The 14989-nt window shown below is 42.4% G+C and overlaps 1 protein-coding gene across 2 annotated transcripts in view; it reads left to right on the top strand.

The window, feature by feature from the left end:
• The first annotated feature begins 8574 nt into the window (after nt 1-8574).
• ASB9 (ankyrin repeat and SOCS box containing 9) overlaps nt 8575-14989 on the top strand; it is a 100280-nt gene continuing 93865 nt past the window's right edge. The window contains exons 1-3 of one of the 2 annotated variants that reach the window (XR_009743369.1): nt 8575-9402; nt 13657-13736; nt 14720-14827. Coding sequence is in view for 1 of the 2 variants with exons in the window: in XM_061453140.1 (XP_061309124.1) it covers nt 9309-9402; nt 13657-13736; nt 14720-14827 (282 nt within the window). In the remaining variant the exon portion in view is untranslated. The remainder of the gene's footprint in view (nt 9403-13656; nt 13737-14719; nt 14828-14989) is intronic. The other variant, XM_061453140.1, reaches the window with a different exon arrangement.

Raw genomic sequence — 14989 nt, 5'->3', positions numbered from 1 at the left:
GCATTTAGAATTCTTCTCACCATCAATGTTAGAAATTGGTGTTGTGCTGTGGCTGTGCAAATCGTTTCAATGAGGTGAGTGTCCCCTCCATGCCACTCTCTGCCCTCCACTTGTGGTCTGCTCTGTGCGGCAGTAGGCACAGGTTCTGCCCGACACCTTTCTGTCCGAAACCTGACCACTGTCTCCTGCAGCACAGCTCTGCTGCTGGCACCTAACAACCCTCCAGTCCTTATTTAATTGAAAATACTGGTGGTGTGTCCCAGCAGGGCATCAGGGCAAGTTTTGAAATAATGAAATAATACTAATAATGAAAATCAAACACATTCATTGACTCTTAGTTGAAAAATCTGGCTGACTTGTATGCTGGGCTGACAGTTCGTGATGTCTTTGTGATTTTTTTTTCAGAAATTCAGTTTTTCCATACACCAATTGCTCCTCTTTCTGATTTTTTTTTAATGTTCTGTGAGAGATGTATAATATGTTAATATAAAATACAGATTATTCCACACAGATCTTCTAATTGTTTTCTGTTTCATAAAAATTCCTTTATCCTTAAATTTTATATCATTTGTAGAAACTCATGATGCACATTGCAAGCAAATGGAAAACTATGTCAGGTTTTGAATTGAAAAATCTTCAATAGAAGTTATAGGAAATTGTGGAAGAAAGCGTACTTCACATATCCAGTTGAGAATAACATCCACGGGGGGGGGGGGGGGGGGGAGGGGGAGAGATGAATCAGCAGAGCATGTTATTCTAGCAGTTTGTTTAACAAGTCAGTTAAAGCAACACATTAGTCAGCAAAACACTGGAACTAATATATGTGCTTACTAGCACTGGATAAAATTGCACATGTATGAAGGATTTTGAACATATTTTTCAGTGCCCAGAGGCACATACTTTGCTTGTTTGTATTTCATTATCCTGTAAAGAGATGCTTGCTTCTAATAGTTCCAGAAGGTGAGCGCCTGCTGCCTGTAGCCTGAGATGTGTATAAGGATACTTTGGCTTTGTGGCCCAGGAGTTTTGTGCCTGTCATCACTGAGTACCTGTCAAAGAAAGATCACGCATCCCCAAATATCCCAGAATGGCTGCTAATTAATGAGTGAGACCATTTTGGTTTGCTATGTGTGCTTTCAGGGTTGCTACAGATTTACAGAAAGGCATACATGTGAAATCCTGAATAACTGCAACGACTGAGGAACACATATTTTGGGTTGGGGTTTTCCAAGACTGAAATGAAAACTTTTTTCTAAAACAATGCCAACAAGTAATGCCAGCCTGTTTCCGTAAGCAGGTTCCCACTCACTGTTGGTGTAGGGTGGGTAGGAAATTTCACCCTGAGCCTGACACTGCTTTTTTTTGCTTGACATGCTTTCCAGTTCTGTCCCTAAAGCACTCCTCTCCCATCCGCTGCAAGCAGCCACAGTAACAAGGTACCACAGCTGCTCTGCTAGATGGGTGGCAGCTTGTTGACATTTGTGAAAGACTTTTGAGCTGAAATGATTCACTTTGTGCAGAAAATGTCCCTGTCTGCTATCCCTGTCCTCCTATTGCAAATGGATAAGAAATGCCTAGGCTTTTCATGCTTGCAGCAGCTTGAGGAAGAAATATGGATTTGTCACTGACCATGAAATCACTTTGTATGGATGTTGTTTTTTTCGGATGTGTCTCAGGCTTGGCACCTAAAAAGGCTCATCCTTGTGGCAGACTTTGCCTTCATTAAAAAATGATAAGCTGAGCGCAATGGTTGCTTCAGGTCTTCAGATGCCTGCCCCAGTGCTGTCATGAGGAGAGATGGTGAGAAAATAACATCTGGGTGCAATGCCCTCACCTGTCTAAGATGGAGAATGATTGGGAGAACTCTTGTTTTGTGGTCTGCAGCTGCAGGAGCTTCCAGGTCTCCTCTGTAGAGAGCAAGTACTTGAAGAACTGGTCCTTCCAAGCAGTCTGAGGGGGTGAGTAGGTCGGGAGGATGCAGGTGGGTCTGGCCCTGCTGCTTCCCTGCACCCTTGCCAGGGTGAGAAATAAGTGCAAACCTTTTCCTCACTACCACCAGCCAAAGGGCAGTCAGGGTCCCAAGGATGAGCTCTCATTCCTTGTTTGGAACACAGGGGATGATCCCAGGACCTGATGTGGAGTGGCCCACGTGCCTTGGGAGAGGTCAGCTGGATCCTGCTGTGCACAAGGAATGTCCCCAGAGGTGAGTGAAGAGGAGGGCTAGGCAGTCCTGCCACACAATTTGGTCTTTATGCTTCAGTTTCGGGTAAGCGTTGCACTCTGTACATCAGTTTCCAGAGGTGGTTTTCTTTTTACCTTCTTTCACAACATTAGATATTCAGCTAAGTGGCCAGGCTGGATGAGTGTAACCAGGACAAGCTTGTATACTTGTCACTCTGCTCAGATCATAATCCTTTAGGAAAGGAAACTTATTTCTACAGTATCAGCATTGTGAATCAGCATCCGTTAGCTGTTTCAGAGGATTTCCAGCCTCATGCAAAACAAAAGCCAAGCTGTGCTTGGGGACAGCAAAGGAAACATCTATAAAGGCACACTATTGCTGCAGATGGGTGTTTATTGCAGCCCCTACTTCGCATACAGAAAGTATGGATAGCTACTGATCTGAGTAGTTAATCTGTCCAGTACCAGGAACGTGGATTTCTTATGACTGAAGATCATGTTAGGAGCAGTTCAGGTCCTATGGGCTTGACATAGGCTATTCCACAAGCCCTTTTCTCCACAGCACTGCATGCCATTTTCTGGGAGCAGGGCAGGGTAAGTAGGTTGCTCAGGACAGCCTTGGAATTTCACCCATTTTAGAAGTTTGCTAATAATCTTTTCCAAAAGAAAATGAGAACACCTGCTATGCCAGGGAACAGAAACAGATGCGAGGTTTGGGGATATTTTCCTCTGTCTGCCTTATTTCCCAAGCAGTTGCACTTGCAGTGTAGTTTTCTGCAGGCCATTTTTCAAAGCCAACAGAAGCTCCTGGTCAAGACAAGTGTTTAAGGGAGCATGGGCTAATTTTTGTGCAAGTCCACAGATTGCATTTTATAGTAGTGACAAGGTGGCAGTAACTTTTCCCATGGGGAAGTCCTGGAAGGCTATGGCTGCGAGAACAGCTGGTGCATGCTGTTCCCATCACAGGCAAAAGTGTGAAAAGATACATCACATGAGGGACATTTCCAGAGGTAAGATCCATCAGGGTCTGGAAAGCAGCCCATGAGTGTGGTGGAAGAGCTTGTTGCAATGCAGTGTGCCAGAACAGAGAACATCTAACGCCATTGAAAATGGAGAAGAGAAACACCAGAGCAGAGGAGCCCCTTAATTAAATACCTCCGTCCCATGAGCTTTTTCTCCCCCTCCTGTCTGCCTTTCCTATACTCCTCAGCTGTTACTGCTGTTGCCTCCTGTACTGATAGGCAATGGGAAGAGAGAGCAACTAAGGGGACACATGGAAATTTGCTTGGTTTGGTAAAAACCATCACAGGCCTTTGGGCTTGGGAAGATGATGCATTTGCTGGAGGCCTGCATAATGGAGAATATGCTCTTAATGGGACCAGCCACTATGGGTGCTGCTTAGCAAGGCAAACTCAGCTGACTTCAGTGATGCTGCTCTTGCTTGTGATACATTTGTTTTTTTCCATGCTGGTCTAATCACTGGGATTGATAGAAAACTATCATTAACTTTTGGTTTTTTTGTTAATGGAAATTGGTTTTCTGACAAAACTAATATCTTTGTGGAAATTATTTTGCTTTCTTCAGAAATGGCTTATACAGGAAAGGCTGGGAACCAAAAAAAATTGCCAGCAAACCAAAGAATTCCCACTGTTTTTCAAAACTAATAATGAGAAGTTAGAAAAGAGGAGGAAAGAGAAATTGAAATCTTCTTGATGCCTGGATTTGGGTTTCACTTATATTTAGTGTTTGGGAAGACTACCTTACGGTTAGCCAAAATCTAGGAGACTGTAGTAAAAACCATCATAGCTCTCAATTACGAGGTTTAGGGTTTTGCTGTAGTTACACCTATTATCTGCTTACTGGTGTGTATTTGTCACATGAGAACATTTCACCACACTAGTAACCTAGCAGTGTTGCCAAACCATGATTACAATCCATGAAACAGGACAAAAAAACCCAACCCAAACCCAAGAAAGGCTTGGAATTACAATGATTTGAGAAAAAATACCAAAAAACAAACAAACATAAAAAACACAACAAAAAACTTGTGGGGTCTGTATTCTTTCTGCATGGACTGTAGCATGTAAGTCTTAAAGCCAGTTTAGAAAGCAATGTCAAGATTTATTTTGTAGCATATGAAGATGCTTGTGCAGGTGTTCGCTGAGACACATCTGGCACCAGATAGTGAAAAACAGTGTTGCTGCTCTTCTCGCTGTGAGGAGGATGCCCCTCATCCCCTATCTGCCACAAACAAAATACAAGAAAGTTGTGTGCAAGCTCTCATGCTGTTTGTCCTGCTCCCTGGGAAATCTTGATGCTTCTGTGTACCTGCAATGAGTTAAAACACAGATCTAGGTGGTACTGACACCAAGAAGTGTTTGTTACTTCCTTCGGGGTTTGTTTGCTTTGATATAGAGACTCCCTTGTTAAGTAAAACTGCCAACCTGCATAAGGAAACAATAGTTACTTGCAGAAGTCTGTCTGGTCTCCAGTCAGGCTAATGGGAAGTTTGCAAAGTGAAGTTTCTGTGAGGGTGAGAGAAAAGGAAAATGAAAACATTGCTTACTCAGAACACTTAGAAGAACAGCCTCTGGAGGAGAGACTTGCTTTGGGGAAAGGAAATTAGGGTTACAAGAACTGGACAATACTACAAATTTCTCCAAGGGAGAACTTCTTTACTTCACATCTGCTCAAAGATTTCACAGCAGCTTTCCAAAGAAAACCCAGGTACCTCTGGAAAAGACGCCAGCGATTTAGTATTCCTGCGGACAAGCTGTGGCAGATTTAACTGCTGTGATTTAAAACATGGGTGTCCCAGATATTTGCCTTGCTCATTGGCTGGAAATTACTGCCTTAGAGGAGAATGTGACATGTGATAGTGTCTCAGGGCTCAAGTTTACAGGCTAGAGAAGAAAATTGCTTTTATTTGCGTTTTGAACTAGCACAGTGGACTATGTATGAAGATAGTTGAAGCATCAATTTGTGGCCCGTGCTGCCATCCCTTGTAAGGGTGTGGGTAATCTTTGCTGAAAGTGAGGAATGGGAAGCTTAGACAGGCCAACAGCTTAGACCACTGCAGCTAAATCTGCTAGAACTGTCTGTCAAAATCCTCCCCTTTGAGGTATAGATGCTCCAAAGCCAAGGTTTCATGATTCAGGAACTGGCCAATGCTGGCCTTCTGCTGGAGTGAAGATGTTTCACCCTGTGCTGTTGCATCCAGACGCTGTGCGGCACAAAGTCCAGAACACTGCTGACGAGTGGGTAGGGTCCAGTCATTTGGATGTGATTTATCCATACTCTTAAGGTGGGTTTCACTGTTTGAACATACACACCTACATCTCTGTTCACCATTTAGGGCTTCCTTTTAGAGTCAGTGAAGGCTGACTCTAAAGGCCTAATCTGTACCCTCTCAAAGCAGGCATCTAAAATAGGTGAAATGAATCATGGTCTTAAAATGCCCATTTCTCTTCATTAGCTCTAAAGGAAAGTTAAGATTTCTGGCTCTGTCTCTGAAGGTAAATTAAATGAACTCCACATTTTGTGTTCAATTTCCAAATATTTTCTGCAGTTTTGTGGTTTGCACCCTCAGAAACCAATGCTGAATTTGCATGCTATGACATTTATCAGCAGTGCGTTTTTACTGTTTGCAGCAATATTTGTGCAAATAAGAGTAATTAAAAAGTTTTATACATTTTTAAAGTATTTTCTATGATGAATAATTGGTATGCAAAATTTAAAAACTGATTAACAAGTGGGAGAAAAAAACAAGGTAGTAGAACATTTATTTGAATTACTTATATAAAGTTAAATTTTTGAAGGAGAAAAAAATGTAATTTTATTTAGAAGATATGCTGCAAACAGAAAAAATAATATTCAGCGCTGTAGATTCAATGTTACTGTGCACCTTTTTTGACTGTGAGTGGTCACATTTGAATGATGATGAAGTGATTTCTGTAGCTAACTACACTTATGTAGAACTTAGGGATGTAGGTGCTATTTACATGCAAAATAGTATTGCAATGACTAAAAGCTCTGGTGTGTCTCTATGTTGTGTAAGCTGTTTCTGATCTGCATTTGAAGTTGTGTGGTGTTTATCTCGAGATCCAGGTTGATGTTAAAACATGTTCCCTTGTAACTGGAGAATTTTCTACTTGCTTCCAAAAATGATTTGCAAACTACTCTCTGATGTAGTCTCACTGCATATATGCAGTATACGGGCTACACTCTCAGCTCTGAGCATATCTCGCATCTGCAAATTAGGTGAAGCAGAGCTTGGGCTCACATTAAAGCAATATTTCAGGGCTTGAACCTTCTCTCTGAAGCTTCCAGGAGCTCATTGATCAAGGGATCCTTGCTTCATTGCCGATGTAGACATAACCAATAAGGCTTTACTCTTGGGAAATAATGGTATGTGTCTTACAGGTTTTAGGAACCTCACATGCTGATTTCCTGGCTGCCCATACTGTTGTGGGGAAAATCACAGCAAAGAGAAAGGAGTACAATTTGTGCAATTGGGAAGAAAATCAGCATGTTTTTCTTTTTCACTCTGTTCTCCGTGTTTCTAATTCAGCCTTAATAAAACTTGTAAAGTAAAGTAAAACTTGTGCCTTTACTACAAACTCAGCAGAGTTTAAAATGAGACTCCTTACAACTGTAGGAAGTATGAGCCTTGTTAATGTGCGTGACACAGAAAATTGCTGAAAGATAAAATCTGGCAAAACAGAAAATAATTCTTTTTGGAGAAGGTGTGCATGTGCTAGAGAGGCTGTGGTAGGTACCACACAGGACGAAGACAAAGGGTGGGGAAACCCAGGAACCTGCATTTTCACAAACTGCAAGAAAGCTATTTCTGGACCTGTGACTGGAAAATAATGTCTCAGTATCTAGTTATTTGGGATTATACCATGATCTAAAGTGAAATCATAGCCAAAGAGTGAAATTACAGAGTGTGATTCTGTAGCCCTGAAAGGAGTCGCAATTCTGAGGAATGGATGTAGCAACTGGATCCTGCACTTGTTGTGGCTTTACCCCAGTCTCTGCCACTCTGGTGCTTCAGAAGACAAGCGTGATCAAAACAGAAACTCCTTTTGTGAACCCTGTGTCATCTACTCCCTCAGATACAAATACATGTGGACCAGGACACCAACAGCTCAGCATAAGCATGCCCGTGGATTACCACCCTGCTGAGGGGATCTTGGAGACACCCTTTCAGAAGGGGTGATGAAGGGCAGGGATATCTGCCACTATGGAGGGGGCTGCAGGCTCTTTAGCACCGTTAGGTGCTCTGTACACCCTTACCACCCTCTGGGAAGATGTGGCTACAGCTCATCTGTCAAGGCAAAGGCTGATGTAGCACAACATGATCAAAATATGTGCAACCAACAACAGACTATTCAATTACCCTATGAGTCGGTAGGCCTCTTAGTCAAACAATAAAATGGCCAAGAGCTCACTCTGTGACCAGGAACCAAGGAATTTCTGTCTTATTCCTCCATCTTATTGTACATGAATTCAAAGCTCTTAGCTAATACTTCTTCACTTACAAACTTATTATTGCATACTTAGATGCATATGCTGATTTTTTTTAGTGGTGGAATTGCTGCTTGTTTTTAAATACTGCTAAATACTGCTAAAAAATACATGCATAAGATATGGCAACCTAACCATCAAACTCAAGCAACAGTAAAGGGGAATTTTTTTTTTCCAATCCTCATTTTACATGTTAACAATCAAACCCAATATTTATACCACTTTTTTCATTTGCATGTTTTACCCACAACTCCTTTAATACAGAAATTTCAATGACTAAGGCACAGACGTAATTTCCAGTCAGAGCAAAGTGTTACCTTGAATCCAGCATGCAGAACTAAACCCAGGAGCCAGGAGGAATTCAGAAGGGGACATCTCAGATTTCTTGCATGTGATATAGATAGGAATAAAAATTAAACCAAGTTGCTTAGACTCAGCTGAGGTAGGATCAGGCTTAGCCCAGGATTAGTAACTTTATATCTCTAAATACACAAATACACATTCTGCTCTAGTAGGCAGAAAAAAAATCCCTGCAACAGCTTAATTTCTTATTAACATGGTTTAGACTTTTGCATGGAAGCTCTTCATTTGTATGAAAATGGGCAAATATTCAGGGACAGAAAAAGGATTTTGTGCCTGTGAATTATAGTAATGTGGGGAAAAAAAAAGGTGCAAATGGAAATGATCCGTGAGAACAGAATTTTTGTGAACAGATCCAGACAAATGAGGTGGAAGCCCTCCTGACAAAACGTTGCCATTTGTTTGCTGGTAGGTCCATGATGCTTATTTTAGACAGATAAATTGCTTGAAAATAAAAGGACACTGCTTAGTTAGGAAACTCTGATGTGACTGTGACTCAGTGAAATAGATTGAACTAGGAGGGAAAAAAATAAGCCTATGCGGTGCTGTGATTTCCACACCGTGCAGAGAGCACAGGGCCTCCAGTGGGAAGTACAGCTCCCCAGACATGTGGGTTTAATATCTGTAGGGTATGCAGTAATCATTGCTGTGCAGCAGGCGTTCGTCTCTCCTTTTCTTGCATACAATCAGAGGTTGACAGATAAGAGGGATGGTTTCGCACGGTGAACAGTGTCCAGGGAGGCGTGCAGCAAAGTTGCCTGCAAACATCTTGCTCGGAAGTGGTGCAGATCAGCACACGCTCGTATCTCTGTGGGTTTTATTTGCAGATCCCCTGCAGGCAGAGTTTGCTTAACTAGTTGAACTGGCTCTTTCTGTCTTGTTTTTTTGGCAAACTAAGAATTTCCTTCCTGATAAAAACGGACGGCGGGCGCCCCGATTGGGTGCAGGGTTGGAGAGGATGTGACATCAGGCACATCTCTCGCTTCGCCGGATCGCTGGCTGCCTACCAGGGCAGCCAGGGAGCTGCTTCGTTAAATCCCAACCCAGGTACTCGAGTTTCTGCACAAAGTGCTGCCGGCACCATGTACTGGTCTGTTGCAAGTTCTGTTTGTCTCGTGCATGCAGAGTCTGCTTAATAGATCACTCCCACCACTGGCAGCTTGCCGGGGACGATGGAATTTGAACTCTTGAGACCGACCACGAAGTGAAAAAACAGAAATTGGACACACGGGGCTGAGATGGATGATGAGGTAGCAAATCAAAAAGGCAGCAAACTGCAAGGAGCCAGAGGCCAGGCATCTGCAATGTCTCTATCAAACCCACTGATGAGGGGTAAGTAATGCTCCTGCCTTGCCACAAGACTTCACCTCTGCCAGTGGCAGCAAAGGGTTGGGTCAGGCTACAGTGGTGTGCTGCTCCTGATGTTCTGCTTTCAGGGCAGGTCCAAAGTCAGTCCTACTGTATGTCCCCATGCCCCCTTACTTCAGATGGGATTTTAATAAGCTATTCCTATTTGATACTGTATTTTTGGTGGGTTTTAGTGTATCACAGAAAAAAAAGTGTCTGATTCTGTACCACAGTTTGTACAAGTGGAAACAAATGCAACACTTACACCACAGCACACTGAAAAAGAAGTTGCAATATGGCAGCTCAACATTGGCTCAGTTTCCCTTGTTTGTTTTATTTTTCTCTCTTTTCATTCCCTTCCTCCTTCTTTTCCTTTCTCCTTTCTCCTTTTTTCTTTTTTCTTTTTTCTTTTATCCTTTTTTTTTTTCCTTTTCCTTTTTTCTTTGACTTTTTTTGTCTTTATTTTTTTGTTTGTTTGTTTGTTTAGTTTGGGGGACCTATATATTTTTTTTCTATTTTTCTACTTTTTTTTTTCCTTTCCCTTTATCATTTACCATTTGTCCTTTTCTTTTTCTTTTTTTCTTTCAGATGAGCAGACCTAAGTATTGTTCCCCAGGCTGAACCACTAGCCCTAGCAGGTTTTTCTCCAATGGCCAGGGCTTTGTGGTCAGTTGTGACCAATGCGGTTGTAGTCACCAGTGAAGAGTTATTTAGACGAATGGCCTCACTTTGATCATTGTTCTGTTGTCTGGCCAAGAGCCATTGAAAATATGACATAGTGACAAAAGACAAGTAATTTAGATTCACATAACAGTTTAGCTGGATGTGTTCCCTGTAGTTCTGTTATCTGAGAAGCTGCTCCTTCAGCTCATGGTGAGTGCAGAGGGAATGAGGTAATTAAGATAATGTGACTTTACACTCACTCCTTTACTGGGCTATTCAGGATGCTTCCACTCACACCTCATAGAAAATTAAGACCCTAAAACCACAATGCAAAGATGGTCAGTATATCTGCTGTGTAGTCTGCCTTTCCTCATGTGTGTCACATATGTACATCCTGAGGCTGGGGTGGGAGCTAGGTTATTAACAATATGAATTGAATGACTTCCACACTGGAGATGAGGTCCAGCAAAACGGAGGCTGGAAGGAAGGGAGCCCACATGCCACACTGTTCCACATAGATCGTTTGGTCCTTTGAAAATCAGAGTTCATTCCATTCCTCTTGTGCCTGCCTGTTCCTTACTGGAGTCAATAAGCTCTGCTAGCAACTCACAGCAGGAATGTATTTATTTGTCTCAAGCTACATATATCATAAACTTTAGAGAAAGCCTTAAAATACGAAGAATACCATTTGTAATACTGTTATATCTAATGCCATAGGCATGTGTATATACAAATATGTATGCAAGAGCATACCTCTGACAAAATGATTTCAAAGCCCATTGAAGGCTCCACTGTGCATGACCACTATGGAAGGAAACTAGCCTGGGGACAGGCAGGGAGTGTCAACACCCTCCACCTGATCAGGGGCTGGAAAAGATACTTTCAACCATCGCCACAAAAATGAGTGCTCTGCTATCCACACAGAGTGGTCAGGGTTCGAATACTTGTGTGGCTATTGCTACAAGGCTCCCTCTGTGTACAGAGCCCTGCCAGTGTTCACATGTCCAAGTGATGGCAGTGCAATTAAACAAGAGGTTTAATGTACTTGCTGGGATTTTCAGTAGCAAAAGGGGAGCTAAGGTGACCCAATGCCACTGAAACAGTGGGTTTTGAATGTCTAGATGCTGAAGCTATTGAGGCTTGGCTCAACTTGCCTATGGACTAAGGTGTGGGTAAACTTAAAATTGGGATAAACGGTCTCATTTCTCTGTGAAAGAACAGTTGTACATGTTTTTGGCAATGAGAAATCCTTGTTCCTGTGGTAATACACAGCTCTGCCACCCACATACACTAGCCTCTCTACTCCTTAGGCAGCTCTGGTGGGCAAAGTTTTTTGAGGACTCTCCAAAAAGTCACTATTTTAGAATTGAAAGTCCATGGCATTAAAAGTCCATGGCATTTTCTTAGGCTTTAATCAAAAGCCTGTGTATGGTATAAATATGGATCATTTGTACTACTGACTTGCCTCCTGTGCTATGCAGAAGAAGGGAGTGAGACCCCACCATCTACTTCAGCCTTCCTCCTCCTCCAGCCAAGGAACATCAGTTCCAGCCTGGAGCAGACAGAAAATAGAAACTTTGTGGTTTGCCGGAGCGTGATGCCTTGGGTGCAGGAACTGAGGAATCTTTCCTTCCCCTGCAGGGAGGTTGCCTCCCCAGTGTTGCTTCAGAGTGGAGTGCTTGCTGCAAATGGAGTTAGGGCAGGAGAGATGGCAGCTTGGGGCCATGCTGGTCACGGCAGCAGATTTGGAGGTATGCCATGGCAATTAGTCATCAGAGAGGCCCTTCAACCCCCTTCCCAATGTATCCAGGGCTGGTGTGAAGCTACCATAGCCCTCCACTTCCATTTAGGATGAAAGTTCCTTTCAGTCCAGAATTCCCAGCTGGATTACTGCATGTTGGTGCATGCCTCTTTTTATTTTCCACTGACATTTATTTTTGATGCATATGAGTCTTTAACATCATTGTTAAGACTTGGCAAAATCGCAAGCTTGTGGCCAGTCCTGGCCATAGACGACTCTGGTCTGGCTCTTTTTAGTTTCAGTAGAAACCTGTCTTTTCTCAAGAAAGTGCTGGATGGAAAAATTCTGCACATGGTTGTGATGGCATGACTGTGTACCTCCCTTTTTGTCACAAGACTGCTGACACAATAGTATAACAACTCTAGTAGATTGCATAAAACCCCACCTGTATTTGTGTGGCCAAAAAAAGGTCAAGCTGCAGCTCATAAAACTTGTTCTTCAATCTAGATTTTTAGAATTATTATAAAGATGCTTCCCTTACAACTCATGCAGATTGAGCAATGGCATTAGCTTCTAAATGGGAAAATCAAAAGCCTAGTTTAGTCCATCAATAAGCCATTGTTCAGAGATGGTAAGATGTAATGTGTACATGTTTGCAAAAGTGTGCTACATCAAGTAACTCAAAAATGGTGTATTGTAGTAGCAGAAATAATCCTTTCACCTATATGAACAACTCTTGGCAAGTATATTGCACAGTCATAAAAGAGTCTTGCAAGAATAACTATAAATCTATAGCAGATCTTTTGCAGCCACTATCCTGGCAGAAAAATATCCCTCTACCTAACATAGTTATGCAGGCAAAGATATTCTGCGTGTGATAAAAAACATGTTTCAGACACCACCATCCTCAGGTTGCAATTTACATAGTGCAGAATTTTCCAACCACAAAACCATTGTAAGTCTCACTATACTAGATCTTATCTTGTTTAAAGTTCATGTCCTTTACTGAGTATGCTTGAAGATGAGAGAGCAGTAGCGCAACAGGCTGGGACATGGCTGACACAGTTGGTTATCACCCTGCTCCAGCACACTGTATCTCTCTGGGTTACAGTGTCTCACCACCCTCACAGCAAGAATTTTTTTAATGTACCCTCTTTCAGCTTAAAGCCATTCCCCTTTGTCCTGTCACTACATGCCCTTATATAAAGTCCCTTTCCAGATTCCACTGAAATTCCCCTTCTATTCATATTTCTACGATTTATACATGCTATACCTCACTTTGTGGCTTCAACGATGCAGAGAGTACAGTTATTACTTAAAATACACCACTTCAGAGGCTAGCATCAAACACTGAAAACTGCAAGGCAGAATCTACAGCTTGTATTTTGGTACCTTCCTTGTCAGGTATTGTTTGACTCCAGCCCAGCTCTGAGCAGAGGTAAATGCCTGAGCAGCCATAACGTCTTCAAAATGTGGTCCTTTTGCACTAATTGGTTAAGCGTAATGAGCTTGTGAATACAAAAGCACTGGAAATAGTTCAATGTGAAGGCCAAGCTCAGTCAGAGCAATGCAATTTTCTGCAAATCCCTCTGTTGTCTTCTGAAGGGGAGTGCAGCTGCTCAACACCAGCACAGGATGAGTTAAAAACACATCCAGAGAGAAGCTATCCTCTTGTCTCACTCTCTCCTGATAGCTGTTCCAAGGAAAACTTGGCAGCTCAAGTAATAAAATAGAAGAAGAGAGTTTTGCTGGTGTCATGCAGTTGAAGTAAAAAGTATGCTGATGTGACAGTCCATGGAGTTGTTAGCCTTTTCCCTGTCTTTCTTTTTATGCAGACTTTGTTTCAGACTGGTCTCCTTTACACGATGCTTCTATCCATGGACGCCTGTTTACTCTGACGAAACTCATCAAACAGGTACCCTTTCACGGGTTAATTTTTCTACAAGCAGTTCTTTGTCTAGTGCAAGCTCTGTACACTAAGCTGATGGTGTATTGATATACCCTGGGTCGTACTTTAATTCTAGTGCGGGTGATGAGACCCTGGTTGCTGGGGTCTCCGGGCAGCTGGAGAATTCCTTCTGCAACTCCTGCACCTTCAAGCAGTGTTTGGAGCCCTGGCTGAGGAGCAGCTCCAGACTAGGCAAGGCTCTGGCTGAGACTTCAATTCAACCTCACATACATCTGTTTCTGAATTGCCTGAGGGTACCAGGGCCCCGGCTCCTGCTACAGCAGGGCAGGGCTGGCGAGAAACTATTCCTGAGCCTCACTGCTCCATTTCTTTGAAATTCTTGGATTTAGCCTGTGGAGGAGTTGATGGGAACGGAAGGATATTTGAGATTCTTCCGGCTTAACCTTCTGGACCATCAAGCATGCTAGAAACAAAAATTCCTGTAGAATCAAACAATGGTTTCTAATGCAGGGGCTGGCTTTCCTTCAGTGTGCCTTGCTACAAGGAGCAGAAAACACCACAAAAGCATTTCAGTGTTTGATCTAGTCAAACAACCACAGCCTCAGCAGGGAGGAAGTCAGAAGGCTTGAGCAGTGATGTAAAAATGTGTCAGTCATGACCTTGCTAAGAACCCTAGTATCAATTTTTCATCTTGTTTTGTTATTTCAGGTTTTGTTATCCATGGTGTGGTAGAAATAAAATCATTCTGAGTTCCTAAAAGAGTGTCTGTATTGTCCCATTAGACAGTCCACTGCCTACAGCTTTTTGTGCTGATTAGAAGTGTGTGGAAGGCTCATAGCCACTTTCTCTACTTATTGAGATGAGTAACTCCAGGCAGTTGAGAAAGGTCTGATTACATAAATCTTTAAGGCTAAAAAGCTGAGTTGTTTTGTTTTCTGTAGAAGGATTTTGGTAGTTGGTTGCAATGATATTTTCCATTATTCCATCAGGGAAGTGATGTGAATCTTGTTACAGCAACTCAGGTGTCTCCATTGCATGAAGCCTGCCTAGGGGGTCATGCTGCTTGTGTCAGTGTCCTATTAAAACATGGTGCTCAGGTGAGTATATGATAGACAGACCATTATCTCTAGTGTTAATATATTTTATGATCGTATTTTAATGCTAGGTGACGTACTATTTCATGCCAGCATATCACTGTGATTTACACCTTGTATTTAGCTCTGCTTAAGGTGCATGTTATAAAATGCCATTTTTAATAA

The sequence above is a fragment of the Pezoporus flaviventris genome, unplaced genomic scaffold, assembly GCF_033815535.1.
Source record: "Pezoporus flaviventris isolate CSIRO_AGI_PZ_B2104156 unplaced genomic scaffold, CSIRO_AGI_Pfla_v1 ptg000015l, whole genome shotgun sequence".
In the NCBI taxonomy this organism is placed as follows: domain Eukaryota; kingdom Metazoa; phylum Chordata; class Aves; order Psittaciformes; family Psittacidae; genus Pezoporus; species Pezoporus flaviventris.
Note: the sequence above shows the minus strand (reverse complement) of the source record. Positions and strands in the feature narration are given on the sequence as shown.